At 28.1% G+C, this 20,979-nt stretch overlaps 1 protein-coding gene across 14 annotated transcripts in view; it reads left to right on the top strand.

Annotated features, from left to right (window-relative positions):
• The window catches only part of LOC129751553 (potassium voltage-gated channel subfamily KQT member 1-like), a 705,179-nt gene that overhangs the window by 379,097 nt on the left and 305,103 nt on the right, over positions 1–20,979 (top strand). For all 14 annotated transcript variants that reach the window (XM_055747130.1, XM_055747121.1, XM_055747116.1 and 11 more), the window contains one exon: positions 4,204–4,391. In XM_055747130.1, coding sequence (XP_055603105.1) covers positions 4,204–4,391 — 188 coding nt within the window. The remainder of the gene's footprint in view (positions 1–4,203; positions 4,392–20,979) is intronic.

Here is a 20,979-nt window from a genome sequence, read left to right as displayed (position 1 = left end):
CTAGTAGTATTTGATCAGAATTATTTTCATCACATGATATCAATTTATTCACAATGGAATTAATTTATTTTTTTATATTCATAATCTTGAAATGTTCTTACAAAAATAACATGACTTTTACCGACAAGGCCATTGAGGTAACATTTTATTATAATTTTCAAAAAAAATACCTAGTTATACTGTATTTTTTCAAAATAAATGTACCGAATTATTTAGAGAAACTTTTAAGAAAATTTGAACAATCTTTAATAAGTTTGTCTTTGTTTTCATGTTCAAATGCTGGTGTTTTGAAAACATAATCTTCTTGGAAGCCTAAAAATCTCAATTTTCAATTAGAATATCTTTTGTTTTAGCTTTTGTCAATGAAAAGTTTGAAAAACGATTCGTAGTAGCAACTTCAAAGCTTAATTTAAATGCGCAATGACTCAATTACTATTTGATTTTCTTAGTATTCCTAAAGCTTAAGTTATGAAAAACGTTCCAACTCTAGATCGCATAAGCGTTATCACAAAAAAAATTAAAGTGATTCCAAGTATTAAGTAATTTTTTAATCTTTAATCTAGTTTATTGAAAATTCCACCATTATTTTCACAGTTGGAAAATCAAAAGAGAGTGGATTCAAATGGAATCATATATATTCAGGTAATTACAGATAATTTTGATGATTTCAGAAAATTCAACCCTCCAAGACTGCTGACAAGATTTGCCAGCCGATTTTAAAATTTTAAGAATATGAGATATTTTTAAAAGAAATTTTCTTTGTTTTAATTGCGTATTTTTTGTAACCAGTTTATAATAGTTTTGAATTTTTTTTTTTTTGAAATTTGATGAGAAGGTAGTACTAGTTCAATGTATGTTATTGAAAGTTAAAATTAAAGAATTAGCACCACTTTAATTTAAAACGCTTAAAACTTTTTTTTTAATTTCATTTATTAAAAATAAAAATTTTAGAAAAATTTAAAGATGTTTTCTGTTTGTTTTCTGTACCTAATTCTGTACGAAAATTCATTTTAAATAAAATTTTAAAGAAACAATTGCTTTATCATACTTAAGCTTTTACTAAACACATTTAAAAAAAAATGTTTAGTGAAATAAAATCTTTGTTTTTTTTTATACTTTCTCCCGTGATGCCTGATAAGCTTTTCTTCACAAATTGATAAAAAACATAAAATTAAAGTTTTTAGGTCATTTATTATCGTTATCATCATCATCAAAATATTATTTCTTAGTATCAATAAATAAATTCAGATTCAGTTTTTTTTTCTTTCATGAAAATCAATGATTGATCTAATTCAGAACTGATCCATTTTTAAATTTAAAACTCCGTATCACCACAACGAGATGTGATAGACCAAAATTTACAAAAATTCGAGTTCCGAACGAAAAATTTACCGAATTCATTACTTTAACATAAAAGCATCCAAATTGTGTCCCTTATATTATCAACTAAATCCTTCAAATTTGTTTTTTAAATGGAAGGACGTTATTATTGCAAAACAAGTTTTGATTGTTAATTCAATCGACCTTATCGGTGAAAGTAATGTTCTTTTAGTTAGAACATTTCAAGATTACGAAAATTTTTGGAAGATAGAAAGTTATAAGAAATGAATAGATATTGAAAATGATCACGTTTTAAATAATCTCATGCCATTCATTCGTTCTTTGTGGAACAAATTTTCATTTTTAATAGTCTTGAAATGTTCTTTCTCAAATAAAGGCAAAAACTTTGACCGATAAGGTCGATAAATTGAATAAACATTTAAATTAAATTTTTAAATAAATTTACTTAAATTTATTTTTCAGTTTTCATTTTTTTAACAGAATTCCAAAGTCAAACTTTTATTTTTAATATCTTTAATAAGTTTGTCTTTGATTTTCAACTACGAATTTTTGTGTTTTGAAAAAAAAAATCTTTTTGGAGGAATAAAAATCTATTTTTATTTAACAAGAAAAACTCGTTTTATTCTTTTGTCCTATGTACTCAACATTTCAATTGACGGCGACAAAATATTCCGAGCTTGAAATTTTCAATTGTAACTGCGCTTGAAAATTTATTAATGTTTCACTTATTTTTACTATCCTTATTTATTTTTAACTTCTTTTTATCATGATCTTTTAATTAATCAATGAAAAATGCGAAATATGATTCAAAAAGCAACTTTAAAACTTAATTTTAATGCGCAATGTAAAATGCATTAGGTTTCTCTTTGTTTGTTCAATGTTTACAACTAAATTTTAAATTCCTTACAAAAAAAATCCTTCAAATACTCTGTTTTTTTTTTCAAAATTATCTATTTTACTGACAGAAAAAACATGGAAATTATTTAATTTATTCATGAATTGTTGCATTTGTATTATATTTTTTGAATTATTAAACTAAATTTGAATTCAGCTTTCAAATCATTTTAACGCTAAAAAGAATTATTTGAACTAATGAGTCAAATATGGTATCAAATATGATATCAGATAAATGAAATAGAACCAGTTTGCCAGTATCTGATGTTAAATACTAATTGAGTGCTCTACCACATTTGACATATTCACATTTCTTTTTTGTTATTTATATTATTTGATAAATTTAATTCAAATTTTGTTTAAAAATTATAAATATATATAAAAAATGCAACATTTCCTTATCAATAAATAAAATGTTTAGAATGTTTTTTCTTTATGAAAAATAGGAAATTTTTAAAGAAAAAAAAAGAGTATTTTCAAACAATCAAACAATGCAAATTTCAAATGGAAATGGTTCTTCTTATCATTTAAAAAAGATGGTGTTGCGAATATGTGCACTTTTTATGGACGAGCCATCTGAAATTGCCAATAAAATACACTTAATACTTTGTATAGAGTTTCAGCTACTTCTAAAATCATCGTAATGTATGAGACATTTGTAGACCTAGGCTTGTTAAAACATTGTTTTGAAGATAGTGAAACATTCTATCAAATCTTAATTGTGTCCGATTCAAAAAACTGTTTTTTCAAGGTATTTCTTTTAACTTGAACTGGAACATTTGAAGGACATCTGTAACAGGACTTTGACATGTTCAACAAATTTATGTATTTTGATCATATAAACAACTATGTCCAAGACATCAACGACCTAATTTGAATGGACCCCCTGGCAAAAATTTAGATACTGGAATTTGCTCCTTGTATAGCTGAACAATGTTGCTAAAGACATCAAACGTCTATCCCTTCATCCCTGGGCGCTATTGTTTTCGTAAGCATGGATCACGCAAAATCTGGACGCATTAAAAAGGGTCTATCTCGGAGCTATGTAAACGAAATAAAAATGTTTTGTACTCAAAATGTAGAGATTTTATTGCACTTTAAAGGAAAAATAATAAAAAAAATATTCCGATGTTTTTTTTTGATGAAATTTCAAACTTTTCGTCTAAAACCACTCACCATAGTTTGGTAACCTTATTCACCGACTTCAGCGGCCATTTTGTTCCACAATCTCTTCATCTCTGTTGCATCCCGAGTCGTTCTTCATCTTCTGCTTGACAATTGCCAAAGTTTTTCGATAGGGCGGAATTGAGGGCAGATGGGTGGGTTGATGTCCTTTTCGACAAAATCCACCCGTTAGCCCGATACCACTGTACTGGTAGAGAGTGTCGAAGGCTTTTTTAAAGTCGATAAAAAGTGCACCTATAATTCTTTTAGAGTCAATTTAGAGTTCCTCCAAGTATTAAAAGTTTTTCTTTGGTTTGATCCTTAGCCAAGAGCAATTGTCGGTCGAAAAACTGTAAGCATATCGAACAGGCTATAAAATCTGTTTAAATTTGATCCCCGCTGGAGGCACTTTATATAAAACAGGATTCCGTAAACCGTACTGTTTCGCTACTTGATTCGGATCAATTGGTTTCATTTTGGTTTAAAAATACTTTTGAATGCTTAATTTTCAAAATCCTTTTACTTTTACCTTTTCTGTTCAAAGTCGTTCGTCTGCGCGAAGACTGCGATGAAAAAAGCATTATCTGATTTTCTATGAGGATTCTACTTTAAAATATCCATCTCACCCGACTTTCCCCTAAAGGTAGGTGTCGATCATTTTCAACACAGTGGACGAGCTTCGTTTATTCCGGAATTTTATTCTGAAACAGCTGGAAGCCTCTTCAAAGCAATAATCATTTATTAAAGTGTCATGTAACCAATATTTTAAAATTAGTTTCACTAACTTTCTTCTCTATCTCTCAGGGCATCCTCGGCAGCGGCTTCGCCTTGAAAGTACAACAGCAACAGCGGCAGAAGCACATGATTCGCCGCCGACAGCCGGCCGCCACGCTGATCCAATCGCTCTGGAGATGCTACGCCGCCGACGAACACTCGCTCTCGGAAGCGACGTGGAAAATTCACCAAGTACCTCTTCCCAGCCCGCCTCCATCGTAAGTTCTTTCGGCTTCCTTCTGGTGCATGTCGTTGTTTTGTTTTTTCTTTGACTTGCCACACTTGTGTTTAGTTTCAACTACCTAGTATCGTTATCGTTCTTCATTCCCACCTTCTCTCATCGTTCTTTTTGTGTTTTTGTATTTGTATTTTTTTCACACTCGTTTTTATTCCCCATTCTACTCGTCATTGTACCATATTAACTCGATCAACCACCAACCAGTTACCCACTACAACATTTAACAACCACAACTCATCCGGAATGGATTTGTACACTTTCACCAAATGAAAACCCTAATATTTGTACTAACCAATTGATCATACGATCGCATTATTGTCTATTCATAAGGTTATTGAAAGTTTTCGGAACACGAATTACCTTCGAGAGCAGCTCCAAGGAAAAAAATAAAATTTTTAAAGGCGCTAAAATTGCTGTGCTCTATTTGAACATCCATGTGCAGGAAAGTTGCAGGAAAATAGAATGATTATTAGGATTATGAATTTGACATGTAATGTTGATTTCAGTGCTTTTGAAAGCCTTCGTTCAGAGGAAAACAGTTCAGTGTCGAACCTGCTGTGCAAAATTTCAGCTCAATCGGACTTGATTCAGGGGAACCTCAAAGCACTCAAGGATTCGGGTTATTCCTTTAAAAATCACCAAAGGGGGCGATCAAAGGAAATCGGAAAATTTGAAACATAAATTTTAATGCAAAATGACTTAAAAATGCATAAAACTTCAAAACCTGGTGTAATCTTAAAAATTGACTTTGAAATTAGAAAAAAAAACGTGTACATAGGCAATTTGGAAAACCTTAACTTGAGTTTCGATGCCTAATGACTAAGAAATGCATGAAACGTCAAAATTTAAATAAAAATTTCGATATTCCGAATTTCATTAGGTCGGTGATTTTTTAATTTCTTTAGGATATACCACCAGGTTACATTTTTTTTCCTTTTTAAGTCATTTGGCATCAAAATTATATTTTCTATTTGTCCCATTTTCATTGGTGATTTTTGAGGGTCAAAAAATCGAAACTGTGAGTGCCCTTAAATCAAGTCCGACTGAGCTGAAATTTTGTACAAGTCAGATTTGTGGGCCATTTTGTGGGTACATATCTACAAACTTTATGTGGCCGGTTTTCGAAACTCAGCATGACTCATTTAGCTGTTACCCTTATATTATTGACGAGTATAAAAAAATATTCAGGAATGAGCGGGAGCTTTTTATCTCTAGTTCTTCTAAATTGAACTGTTTTTCTCTAGACGTAAACGCCGAAACACACTGAAACCGTTAAGTCAACCAAATAGCTGTGATCGTTTTGGACACATATATGCGCATTCTTTCCCGATCAAAAAAATTTATTCCCAAAATTGGCTTTTGAAATCTTATTTAATTCTTTTCAGTACTCCTGAACGACTTCGTATAAAAATTAATACATTAATCTCATAAATAGTATAGAATTTTCTGTAATTTCGTTTAGGTGAGTAAAAGATGATTCTTGTTTTTAACGTGGATATTTTGCCTCCAGATTTTTAGATGGAACGTTTTCTTTTACACAAAACATGGTTTTTGTCATTTTTTTATTTTGTTTTTAATTCTTTTCAAGTTAATCATAATTATTTTTCAACATAAAATTTACACAAATTAGCATCAAAATTTTGAATGTGGCTCAATTATAATAGTTTTAAACAGTTAAAAAAAGTGAATTAAACATTTTTCACTGCTTTAACCTTGCACGGTGTGTTTATGGAAGATGTTTAAAAGAAAAAATACAGTAACTCCAATTTTTTCAGAAATGCAAAATTTAGCCTTTTCTGAATCACTTTCAGGCAAAATTAAAATATTTGGTCGGTGAGTCCCCATACGTTTTGTTTTTTTGAAGATTTGTTGTCCATATTTAGAAATAATTATCTGTAAAATTCTTCCAGTGCAATGAAATAGTAACCTTTTTCATCAAAAATTTATTTTTTTTATTTTTATTCAAATCTTTGTTATTTTGAAACAATAAAAAATGCCAACACCAGGAAACATAAGTGATTTGGACTTTTTTGTATGAACATTTTATTTAAAATTTTATTATTTAGAATATCCTTTTTATTTTTAGAGTTATCCAAATGTATCATGAATTTAAATACATGTGTGTGTATCGCGGACAACTAATTCTGGTTAAAAAAAATTATTATACATGAATAAGAACAGTCCATCACCATTTGATTGGTTTCCAACAAAATATTAAAAATGTTTTCATTTTTTTTTCAAAACTGTTTTTTGAAATATTTTCACAATATTTGCAGGCTCTGATGCATATGGGTTCGCACTTTAGAAAACAAAAATAAAATTTTTTTTATTGTGTTACTCGTTTAAGGCATTTTTGAATTAAATTAAAACATTAAGATTAAATTTAAACATATCTAAGAAGACAAGTTTTCAATAAAATTTAGTTAAAAGTTAAAGTACTTGCACTGAAATCAGCTTATCTTCCGCTACATAACATCAATTTTAAATTTCTTTTTTTCATATTGATGGTGGATAAATTTTCTATCAATCATTCTAACTTCATTTTTGCTTAAGAATTGAAGTACTGTTGATATTTTCGAATTCATGATCAACAAAACTATGAAAAACGATTTTTTTTTTCAAAATAAATTTCAATTTTATCGACGGGTTTAGACTTGATATACGCGTTTTATTTAGTTTTTGTTTTTATAGATTTCTATGGTTTATTCAAACCAATGATTTCTATAGTTTTTGCCATAATTGGTATAAAATTATAGAAGTTATGATTGTTCTACTGTAACATTAATGCTTCATTATGGTTCTATTTTATAATAAAGAAGAACTTCAGTGTACAGTAGAATAACTAAAATAAGTAAGGTATGAACAAAATTTGATGAATCTTACGCAGACTAGCTTGCTATCGATCATTTGTAATTCACTTTTGTCAACAAAACTGTTAATTTTTGTACATTTGAGATCGACAAAAAGATTGAAATGCATTTTTTTTGGAAAAAATTCAAATTTTTCACAGTTTTAGACTAGATTTATCCATTGAATAAAATTATTTCCGAAGAACTGTAAAATTTAATTTTAAACAAAGAATTCGAGAGTTTATTTAAATAATCTAGTGGGTTCGAAACCGTAGAAGCTAAGATAATTCAAACTTAACAGTAATGTCAATAAATTGGAAGAATCACAGATTGCAGCAGGGTTCCAAAATTGGGCAGGAAAATAATAAAAATAAAAAGGTTAAAGGAAACTCCAGGCCTATAATAACCATTGTACCAAAAGACAGTATCAAGCAAAATTTAAGCTAGATTGAACTGCTGTAACACATTGAGTCTGAAAAGCGAATGGAATTTTGAGACATTTAATTTAGGAGAAGTATAAAAACTGATTTCTCTTCAAAAATTGTTTTTTACGTATCATTAACTTTTCAATATTCAATATCGTCTTAATTTTTTCAAAGCTTAAATTAGGGCAAACGTTTCTACTCCAGATCGCATCACTAAGCTTGCCAGATTGCCCGGTTTTATCCGGGTTTGCCCGGATATTTGTTGCAAAATTTCCATAAAGTCCGGTCCGGCCCGGTTGCCCGGATATCGTGAAAAAAGTCCGGATATTGCCCGGATTTTTTCACAATTTTCACAAAGAAACCAAAAAAAAAATCAAAGTTTTTGAGTAAGTTTCGGCAAAATCGATTAACGGTATGGAAATTTTCAACGGTTGTTTCAAATAATTTCGCTGTTTTACTTTTATAAACCTTTAAATATTCAAGTGTTCCAACAAGTTTTTGGAAGTCTGCAATTACATTAATTAAATATTAATTTCATTTTTTTTGCATTTTTTCTTTGCTTTTATGTATAATTAATTCTAAATTTTGCCCGGTTTTTGCCCGGGTTTAGGATTTGAAAAATTGAAATCCATGCCCGGATTTTGCCAGGTTATTTTGAAAAAATGCCCGGCATTGCTAGGCCCGGATGGGAGTGGAAAAAATTCTGGCAACCTTACGCATCACGATAAGCGTTATCATTAAAAAGTTATAGCGGTTGCTTGTGTTTACAAATTTTCTTAATCATTGAGCTTTTTTTCAATATAACTCCCTCCAGTATTGCCACAATCAGAAAATCTAAAGATAATGGATTCAAATGGATTCATAGATGGATTCATATTATTTGAGATAATTCTAATAATTTCAGATAATTAGTCCCTCTCAGACTGCTGACAGGATTTCCCAGCCAATTTTTTAATTTTAGAATAAGAAGATACGCTTTAAGCATTTTTATGTTAAACAGCTCTGTTATTAGTTTAAAAAAAATTTTAAAATTTTTCAAAGTTTTTGATGACATTGTTGAGTACAATTTAAAGTTATTAAAAGTTTAAACTAAGAGAATAAGCACCTCTGAAATTATAAAACAATAAAAATATATTTATTTTTTGAAGTATTCAAATAGAAAATTTTCAAAAAAATATTTTGTATGGGGGGTCACCGACAAAATATTTTAATTTTCGGTGAAAATGAACCAGAAAAAGCTCTACTTTATACCCATGCAAAAATTAGCGTTACTGTATTTTTTTTCTTTAAGTCCTTCTACGAAATACACCGTGCTTGTATCATCGAGCCAAATTTAAACAAGTTTATGCTTACACTGCCGGCCAAAAGTTTGGGATCATCCATAAAAAAACATACAAATTTTGATCGTTCATATCTCAGCCGTCTTAGGTCATATTCCAAATCTTCTGATCTCATTTGAAAGATAATGAGCAATAGCTATGTCGGAGGTTTGTTGCCCAGATATAATGTTTTAGATTTGTACCTAAAACTTAACCTAAAGTTAGAACATTTTCAAAAAATCGCACTCAATATTCAAAGCCAATCATCTCGGGATAGAGTGGACCAAATCTCAAAATTCGCGTTGCATTTGAATCTTTATTCGTAACTTCTCAAAACACAATCAAAAAGTGTTGAGTAAAAATTTAAGAATGTACTTTTAGTTAATAAAATGGACACTTAAGTTATCGTCCAAAAGTTTGGGATCATTTTTTTTGAAAACATTCAAATACATCTTATTCATATTTTTCTCATCAAACATCGTATTGCAGATCTGAAGGGTTCATTTGGAAGCTAAGGAATTGTTGTTTTTTCATAAATTCATTCAAAAATTATATTTTAAAGTGATAGCCATAAAAACAACACCTGAAATTAATTGTTTTTTTAAGGTTCCCACTTATGATTCTGATTTTTTTTATGGTTGTCACTTCGAAATATAACTTTTGAAAGAATTTATGAAAAAACAACAATTTCTAAGCTTCCAAATGAATTCTTTAGATCCGCAATACGATGTTAGATGAGAACAATATGAATAAGATAAATTTGCATGTTTTTAAAAAAATGATCTCAAACTTTTAGGCGATACGCCATACTAAAGGGTGATCCCCAACTTTTGGGCGATAACTTAAGTGTCTATTTTATTAACTAAAAGTACATTCTTAAATTTTTGCACAAAATTTTTTGATTGTGTTTTGAGAAGCAAAGAATAAGGATTCAAGTGCAACTCTAATTTTGAGATTTGGTCCACCCTATCCCGAGCTGATTGGCTTTGAATATTGAGTGCGATTTTTTGAAAATGTTCTAACTTTAGGTTAAGTTTATGGTACAAATCTAAAACATTTTTTCTGGGAAAAATACCTCCGATATAGCTATTGCTCATTATCTTCCAAATCAGATCAGAAGGATTGCAATATGTCCTCAGACGGCTGAGATATGAACGATCAAAATTTGCATGTTTTTAGGTGGGTGATCCCAAACAATGTACATGTATTATATTAAACATTAAATTTTATTAATTTTAAATAAATTTAAAAAAAAATGGCAAAAAATACGTTTGATTTTGACATTATTCGATGTTGGTAACACAAGCTTTACGGGCGGGGTCTGTTTTACGAAATTGTTTTTAGAACGGTTGTACATTTGTAAACGGTTTGAGGAAAAATATTTGTTTTTCGGTGTTTGAAAAAAAAAACAGTGCACAATAAAAACTCAACAAAAAAGCATGATTATTTTTTCAAATTTTATAAAATCATCTTTTAAAAAGTGCAAGAATGGTTAAAATAAGCATTCGGATAAAAATTTAAAAAAATCCATCAAATGATGCAATATAATTCGAAAAAATAGTACAAATACATTTGAACTTTTATCCAAGGCCGGATTAAAGGGAGGCATTGGGGTTAATAGCTCAGGGCCCCTGCCCCTCCGAGAAGAAAAGGTTAACATAACTATAATCATAATGATGTAATTTCTACAAAACTAGGAAAAACTAACGAATCTCAAAAAATTGGTAATGACACGTAAAACATGTAAATCAGCTAAGGGGCTCCAGTGATTTTTTTTCTCAAATTCTTTCTCCTTGTTATAAGTTGAGGGGACCCCAAGAGTAAGCATTGTAAATGTTTTCCCGCATATTGTGAGCTGAGCAAATCAGGACAATTTTTTTTTCAAACTTGGTAAAATATGGGTGAATTTTTCAACACAAAAATAAAAATGGAAGCGAGGATAACCACCTTGCTTTTAAATCGTTACACGTCAGCGGCGTGAGGGAAATCTTGCTAAATAAGCTGATCTTTGAATACTACTTTTGCATTTTGATAAGAATCTGAATTGTGATTTTTTTTTATTAGTTCTAGTGTTTGTATTCTACAGATAAGACCACATGGTCATCTTATTTCGGTTATTTCAATACGTCCCTAAGATAATCAAAATGTTCTATTTATTCAAGCTCAGTTTGATTTTTTTTCAACAATTTGAAAAAATCCAGCCTAATACTTTTTTTACAATATTTTAGCAATCAAGCCAAACTGTGGTTCACTTTACTTGTCCACTTTTTTTTTGAAGCTCGAGCATGTTTGAGGAAAAACTGGAATGCTTACCCAACAGTAAAATAACATAATTCTGGCAAACTTATGTTTTAAAATTATCCTCTGCTGATATTAATTTTCAAAATTCAGCTTTTCAATTCCAATCAATCATCCCCAAATTTTTTAATCATGAAGCAATCTCATAGTTGAATTGCGAATTTCGTTGAGAGATTCTCTAATAACGAATTTTTCTAGGCTTTGTGTCTAATCGTTTCCCGATTTAAAAAAAATCAAATAAATTAAGATTTTCAAGTTTTATGTTGTTTCTTCAGTTTCATGTTTTCAGACTTTTGAGTACTCAAGATCATTGTTTAAGGTACTAGATTTTACTAATTTTATTTTTTCATAATATTGTATTCGGCGTTTAAAACATTTAATACCCACTCTGCATAAATGTTTTTAAATGTAAGTTTTATCATATTTAGAAGCATATTTTTACAAAAGTATCTGTCATTGATCTATGATCTGATGAGAATCATATTTTAAAAAAATTGAATTGTAATCCACATTACGTTTTAGAAATTTGTTTGAAATAATATGTTACATGAAAATGTTTTTTTTTTGTGTTAAAATATACTCAATTGAAATAAACATTAGGAATGAATTATAAATTTTCAATTCCTTCTATTACTCCGATTGTTCAATTGATTCTCAATTTCGTATGTGAATATGTAATTCGTTTTTAAAATCTTGTTTTGAAAGGATGACTTAAATTTGAGACACTGAATGATGGCTCTAATTTATGATTTTGAATTTTACTCTTGAGCTCTTATATCTGCATCTCCAATGGATTTGAATTTTTCTCCTTATGTATGGTAATGGACTTATTTTGAACTAGGGGCTTATTTTGGACCACCTGTCTAGCTCTCTTATAAAGCAACTTATCATGGGAATTTCAAACAATCACAGTTGAAGCCCGGGCTCTTACCCAATATATTGCACTAAATTTTTTATGATTAGTAATTTATTATCAAAGTGCTAGACAAGATGGTCTTTAATAAATCCCCTGGTTCAAAATAAGTCCATTACTCTGGCATTAATAAAAAAAAAAAATAAATCTAGGTCTGAAATCTTAATATCACCTTCCAATTGTCATGAGTGAAATATTTATTCTGCTTGAAATAAATCACATACAAGGCGTTCAATGATGAATTGAAAACAAAATAAATTTAAGTTTTGAATTATTCTAGGTAAATAATGGAGTTTTCAAATAAACTACGAATTAAAAATTTGGCATTCAACAGCTTTAATCAGAGTTTTTTTTTTTCAATAAAATGATTAACTCTTCCGAAATTTTTGCATGTAATTTATATAAAAAAAATATTTTTTTTTTGATAAACAAAACTATGTGACAAAATTGTTATTTGAAGGCAATCATTTTCAAACTCTTAGCACGATTAAAATAATATGACTTCTCAGGAATGGCATACAAATAAATAAAATCGGTTCACAGGGGCCTCAAGAAAAATTGCCTTCGAGCCCCTCAAAGCAATGGCTTAATACGGCCCTGGTTTTATCAAAATTTCGGTTTTTCCTAAAAACCGTTTACAAATGCACAACCAATAAAAATCATCGTTGACACGAATGCCAGAACCTTGGTAAAGTGTAACAAATAAACGAAAAAAAAAAATTAAAAAATCAATTTTATATTCAATGTGTATGGGTTGAAATTCTTTTTCATAAGACTTAGTGGCACAAAAATGCTCAACAAACTATGCGCTTGATTAATCTGAAATCAAATGTTAGAGCGTGTCATTTTTGCATGATTTTCACTTCCAAACTTTTTCCAGTGCAAAGATAAAGACATATAATCTTCTACAAAGCTGTAGTCAATGGTTTTCTATGCAACTCAATCGGCACCACACAGTAAACGAAAATTATCGAGTTCGGTCATTTTTTCACCGAAATCCTAACATGTGTAAATCGCTAAACTGTTCGGTAATTTTTTCGGTAAAAAATAAACGAACATCGGTAAATAGATTCTTCATTTACCGATGTTCGTTTATTTTTTACCGAAAAAATTACCAAACAGTTTAACGATTTACACATGTTAGGATTTCGGTAAAAAAATTATCGAACTCGGTAATTTTCGTTTACTGTGCATATACATATTAAGATTTATAGAGAGTAATGATTTTTTTAAAGTTAAAATGTTGGGGTGTGTCGAAATTAACAGTTTTCTGGCTCCAGGAAGGAAACATCCTCATTTCTAGTTCAAAAGTCGAATTTCCATCTTTTTGCTACTTTCTGAATTCATTGCGATACTCAAATAAGTAATATAGCAAATTTTTCTCGCTTTTAGTCAAATTTGCAAAAATTATAAATTTCAAAAATGATAAAAATTCAGAAATTTTCAACTTTCTTCTTTAAATTTGACAAAATGTTCTACATCGCTTATTTCGCTTATCAATTGCGATAATGGACCCAGAAAATAACAAAACGATGGAAATTCGACTTTTGAACGAGAAATTGGTATGTTCTCTTTCACTTACACTTTCCTTAAATGTGTGAATTTGTATTGAGAATTTTAAAAATTTGGATTTTTTTCTCGAAATAAAAAAATAACCTATCTCCCATAATTTCACAATCAAAACTATTTTATATATGAACTAAATTAGGCCCTCATTAAATTATTTTTTGGTTTGCACCAATGCGAGATTTCACAGTTTAAAAAGTACAAGTTTTTGCTATACAATCCCTTATAACTAACAAACGCCTCCAGATACAAGTTTGCGTTTTGAGAGAAAAATGTGAGAATTTTTATTCCTTACAAATGATTCGAAGACATTTTTATTTTATGAATTCATTCACAAAAGTTAGAGTCAGAAAACTGTTTGTTTTTTCGACACACCTAACATTTCAATATTCCAAAAACCATAACTCGCTCACGAACGTCGTATGTATATAGTGTCTTCGGTAAAGTTGGCTCAAAAACCGTAGGCTACAACTTTTTAGAAGACAGTTAGGCCTAATCTGTTAATTGGAAAAAGTTTTTATGTGTAAACCATGCGAAAATGACAATCCCTAATATTTTATATGAGATTATTAAAGTACATAATTTGATGAGCATTTCTGCTGGAAACACTGCTCACAAAATTAACAAACTTGGGATGTTTTTTTTTTCGAGTTTTAAAAAATGTCTTTGGAATTCCAAAAATAATAAATTTATATTTGAACTATACAACGCAGTCTTTGTAAAATGTTATTGTTTGCTCCAATCTGAGATATGACTGTTTGAAAAGTACATCTTTTTGTTTGAAAAAGCGTTTTTACTAACGAATTCTTCAAGATAGACATTTGCTGTCTCAGACAAAAAGGTGTGCAATTTGATTTGATAAATGTGATAACATGACACCGCTTACGTTTAAATTCATTCAGTAATGCTGGAGTTGAAAAACTGTTTTTGAGACACGCTTTAACATTTCAACATTGGAAAAATTATAACGCACTTTCTAATGGTCGAATGAATTCTATGTTAAAAAGTGTTGGTTGCAACTTTGTAGAAAACAATTTTTCTCTATTTTTCCATTTAAAAAGGTTTGTAAGTTGAAATCTTAGAAAAATTACACGTCCTAATATCTGAGAATTTATAATTTAGGCGCATTATTTAATGAGCACCTAGGCTGAAGACACCTTCTGTTTAAATTTTAAAGTGTCTGCGTTATTAATTTTGTCTCGCTAAATTCGCGTTCTGGACCACTGTGCAATGTTATTTTAAAAAGTAGTATAAATACATTTTTCTTTTATCAAAGTCTTGGTTTTTCCTTAAAACCGTTTACAAATACACAACTATTTAAAAAAAAAATCCAAATTGCTTGTAGATGGGTTAAAAGAATTTTGCTTGGGACTTAGTGACGCTGCAATTGTTCTTTACACTACTGTTAATATTGCAAAGCAGATCCATTTCCATAGCTAGGAAATCTGGACATGTGGACAACATTTCTCCAGTTTCTTCTAAATGCAACAATTTTTCATACTACATACACGTTCAAATCACTGAAATTGTTAAAAGACGTTAAATCTTTTTGCACATTTTATACGCAAATATGTGTATTTTACCCCAAACGGATCTGAAATGAAATTTTGGGAGGCCCTTTAAAACAAATTGTAGAATCTTTCCGATGATGATTACCGGGGTGTGTTAGGTTACAGCTTTTTTTATTGAAATTTCAAAACACCAATTGTTTAAAATGCTTCATTTCTGTTATCTTCACGGGTTTTTATTTGAAGCTTTTGTATGGAAAATCGCTTAAATTAGTTCGGAGATTTGTTCAAAAAAATTTTCCCTAAGTAATGCAAAGGAATGCGAAATATGTCAGAAATTCATTTGAATTGAATTCTGAAATTTATCATAAGCAAGTCATTTCTTTGCTTGAACTCCACGACGTTATAGCTTTTTTTTTCTAAATTCTTACCGTTTTGCAGTCATACGACAAAGTTGTAGCAAAGGTTGCCAAAATCACAGAAAAATCTGTTTTATCACAGAATTTCGAGCACAAATTCTGTATCACATATTGCAGAATTTTGAAATTTTTTACAAATTTCACAGATTTTCTACATTTTGTACAAATTTACAATTTTTTTTTTCTCGAGGGATTTTAAGCATCGTTATTGCTTATTCATCCCGAAAAAAGGGGGGGGTGTCACTTTCGACTTTTTATTGCTGACTGTAGTTCATGAAAATATGAAAACAATGCAATGTAAATAGATTTTTTTCTATCGAAACTGTAAAAAGTTTTAAATTGGTTGATGTTTTACATGATTTCCCAAATTCCCAAATTAACTTGCTACGATCAAGGCTTCCAAAAAAAAATTCTTTGTTTCTAACAACAATATTCTTGAATTCTGTGGTTTGAATCTTAAATTTAGTGACGGTTTACTGTGACTCTATGTATATTAAGTAAACTTAATAGAGTTAGTGTCACAGAAAACCGTCCCTGAATTTAAAGTTCAAACCAAAGAATTCGAGAATTTTTTTTAGTCAAAAACACAATTTTTTTTCGACAGCCTCGGTTGTAGCCAGTTATTTTTCCGATAAACATGTTTCATCGCATGAAATGAAAATATTCAGGAAAAAAAAATCATTTTCCGGAACAATTTTCGTGGTTTTACATTCAAAACTTCAAATTGAAATCCCAGGAACCTTAAAATATCTCATTTTAAAAATTTTAAAAGTTCTGTCGATCATTTTAACCAAAAAGGAAACTGAAAGGTTTACAGGCGTTTTGAAACTCGAAAAAAATTGTAATTTGACACACCCTTAGGATGTCAATCAAACGTTCAAAATTTTTTTTGATATATAAAAATGTTCTCCTCTTTTATCAGATTACTTCACAAAACTATTGATAAATGTTACCGATTTGATCTTTGTTTACCTCCTTCAATAGAAATCTTGTACCCTTTGATGTTCTACACTAGAAACAATCACCCTTGCGGGGAGTTTTGTTTACGTTGAAACTTTTCTAAAATAATAAAATATCCCGCAGTCTAGTCTGGTTTTAATCGAAAAAAAAAAACAGAAAAGCTGGAGCCTTGTTTTGGGATATTTTGCTGGAGGATATTTTTAAATAAACTTAAAGGGATAGATTTATTTTTGGAAGTGAAACAGTTTTCGATCACATTATCTTTCCATGTTTTGTGTATTTCATAACTTGAAACACACATTTTTCAATTGAAAATACGGAAACTTCAGCTTTTGAAATTGTGTTTTATAAAACTTTTGAGACTCCCATTTACTAACATCACCATCAAAATATATTTAAAAAATCATAAAATATTACTCTTTAAACAAAATAATTAAAATGTTCGAAACAACAGTCGTTCATCATTTCAAAAAAATACTGAGTTTCCTCCAATTGGCAAGAATTAAGACTTTTAACACAATCGCTCAATTGAGTAATTTTTTCATCATACTCATTCGTTCTTTTTCCAGGAACGATTACTGGGACCTTCTTCTCGAGAATCTAAACCTTTCTAGATGGTAGTATAGTGTGCCCCTCAAAGTTGTGTGATAATTGGTCCAATTGACTTGGTACTCCTTGGTGTAACGTCCTCCCAAATTTTGACTCCCCCTCACCAAGCTTAGTTTTCGTTTGACTATTTGTCCCGGTTTCGAAGAATAACAGAAGGTGATTTTCCCAACTTCCCCGCAATCGAACCCCCAAAACCAGGACCGGGGAACCCGACAACCCAAATCAATTTCACCATGGAAAGTTTTTACATTCCATCTCTCGACATTTGTCACTTCATCATGCCGACTTCTTCCGCCCAGAAAAACGACCACCTCGAAAACAAGCCAAACCTTTTGATCAAAACCAGAAGAACCCCGGAAAATTGGAAACTTAATACGCTTTGAAATCCTACGCCTAATCTTTGGTTGGCCTTTCGTTCATTCAATCCCGATGATGCCGATTGGATTGAATTTGATTTCCGGGAAATCTTCTCATAACCAGAAACAAGTAAAATTTCGGTTGGAACTTGAACCTGTTTTGGAAAAACAACACGAAAGTGTTCCTCCAAACGAGGATCATAAGATGAAGTTACTTTCCCAATTCAAAGTGTTTCTTTTTATGTTTTATGTTAAGTGTGTTTCGTGTTATTTTGTGAGTTATTTTACTTTTTTATGTGTTATTTTGAAAATTTTCTTAATCAAAATTAAGGAAAAAATAAATATTAAAAGGCGTCAACAATGTAAAATTGACAAAATTGACAAAATTGACGAAATTGACAAAATTGACAAAAATGACAAAATTGACAAAATTGACAAAATTGACAAAATTGACAAAATTGACAAAATTGACAAAATTGACAAAATTGACAAAATTGACAAAATTGACAAAATTGACAAAATTGACAAAATTGACAAAATTGACAAAATTGACAAAATTGACAAAATTGACAAAATTGACAAAATTGACAAAATTGACAAAATTGACAAAATTGACAAAATTGACAAAATTGACAAAATTGACAAAATTGACAAAATTGACAAAATTGACAAAATTGACAAAATTGACAAAATTGACAAAATTGACAAAATTGACAAAATTGACAAAATTGACATAATTGACAAAATTGACAAAATTGACAAAATTGACAAAATTGACAAAATTGACAAAATTGACAAAATTGACAAAATTGACAAAATTGACAAAATTGACAAAATTGACAAAATTGACAAAATTGACAAAATTGACAAAATTGACAAAATTGACAAAATTGACAAAATTGACAAAATTGACAAAATTGACAAAATTGACAAAATTGGCAAAATTGACAAAATTGACAAAATTGACAAAATTGACAAAATTGACAAAATTGACAAAATTGACAAAATTGACAAAATTGACAAAACTGACAAAATTGACAAAATTGACAAAATTGACAAAATTGACAAAATTGACAAAATTGACAAAATTGACAAAATTGACAAAATTGACAAAATTGACAAAATTGACAAAATTGACAAAATTGACAAAATTGACAAAATTGACAAAATTGACAAAATTGACAAAATTGACAAAATTGACAAAATTGACAAAATTGACAAAATTGACAAAATTGACAAAATTGACAAAATTGACAAAATTGACAAAATTGACAAAATTGACAAAATTGACAAAATTGACAAAATTGACAAAATTGACAAAATTGACAAAATTGACAAAATTGACAAAATTGACAAAATTGACAAAATTGACAAAATTGACAAAATTGACAAAATTGACAAAATTGACAAAATTGACAAAATTGACAAAATTGACAAAATTGACAAAATTGACAAAATTGACAAAATTGACAAAATTGACAAAATTGACAAAATTGACAAAATTGACAAAATTGACAAAATTGACAAAATTGACAAAATTGACAAAATTGACAAAATTGACAAAATTGACAAAATTGACAAAATTGACAAAATTGACAAAATTGACAAAATTGACAAAATTGACAAAATTGACAAAATTGACAAAATTGACAAAATTGACAAAATTGACAAAATTGACAAAATTGACAAAATTGACAAAATTGACAAAATTGACAAAATTGACAAAATTGACAAAATTGACAAAATTGACAAAATTGACAAAATTGACAAAATTGACAAAATTGACAAAATTGACAAAATTGACAAAATTGACAAAATTGACAAAATTGACAAAATTGACAAAATTGACAAAATTGACAAAATTGACAAAACTGACAAAATTGACAAAATTGACAAAATTTACAATATTTACAAAATTTACTAAATTTACAAAATTTACAAAATTTACAAAATTTACAAAATTTACAAAATTTACAAAATTTACAAAATTTACAAAATTTACAAAATTTACAAAATTTACAAAATTTACAAAATTTACAAAATTTACAAAATTTACAAAATTTACAAAATTTACAAAATTTACAAAATTTACAAAATTTACAAAATTTACAAAATTTACAAAATTTACAAAATTTACAAAATTTACAAAATTTACAAAATTTACAAAATTTACAAAATTCACAAAATTTACAAAGTTTACAAAATTTACAAAATTTACAAAATTTACAAAATTTACAAAATTTACAAAATTTACAAAATTTACAAAATTTACAAAATTTACAAAATTTACAAAATTTACAAAATTTACAAAATTTACAAAATTTACAAAATTTACAAAATTTACAAAATTTACAAAATTTACAAAATTTACAAAATTTACAAAATTTACAAAATTTACAAAATTTACAAAATTTACAAAATTTACAAAATTTACAAAATTTACAAAATTTACAAAATTTACAAAATTTACAAAATTTACAAAATTTACAAAATTTACAAAATTTACAAAATTTACAAAATTTACAAAATTTACAAAATTTACAAAATTTACAAAATTTACAAAATTTACAAAATTTACAAAATTTACAAAATTTACAAAATTTACAAAATTTAAAATATTTACAAAATTTACAAAATTTACAAAATTTACAAAATTTACAAAATTTACAAAATTTACAAAATTTACAAAATTTACAAAAATTTACAAAATTTACAAAATTTACAAAATTTACAAAATTTACAAAATTTACAAAATTTACAAAATTTACAAAATTTACAAAATTTACAAAATTTACAAAATTTACAAAATTTACAAAATTTACAAAATTTACAAAATTTACAAAATTTAAAAAAATTTACAAAGTTTACAAAATTTACAAAATTTACAAAATTTACAAAATTTACAAAATTTACAAAATTTACAAAATTTACAAAATTTACAAAATTTACAAAATTTACAAAATTTACAAAATTTACAAAATTTACATAATTAACATAATTTACATAATTTACATAATTTACAAAATTTACAAAATTTACAAAATTTACAAAATTTACAAAATTGACAAAATTTACAAAATTTACAAAATTTACAAAATTTACAAAATTTACAAAATTTACAAAATTTACAAAATTTACAAAATTTACAAAATTTACAAAATTTACAAAATTTACAAAATTTACAAAATTTACAAAATTTACAAAATTTACAAAATTTACAAAATTTACAAAATTTACAAAATTTACAAAATTTACAAAATTTAAAAAATTTAAAAATTTACAAAATTTACAAAATTTACAAAATTTACAAAATTTACAAAATTTACAAAATTTACAAAATTTACAA

This window comes from Uranotaenia lowii, chromosome 3 (assembly GCF_029784155.1).
Source record: "Uranotaenia lowii strain MFRU-FL chromosome 3, ASM2978415v1, whole genome shotgun sequence".
Lineage (NCBI taxonomy): Eukaryota > Metazoa > Arthropoda > Insecta > Diptera > Culicidae > Uranotaenia > Uranotaenia lowii.
Note: the sequence above shows the minus strand (reverse complement) of the source record. Positions and strands in the feature narration are given on the sequence as shown.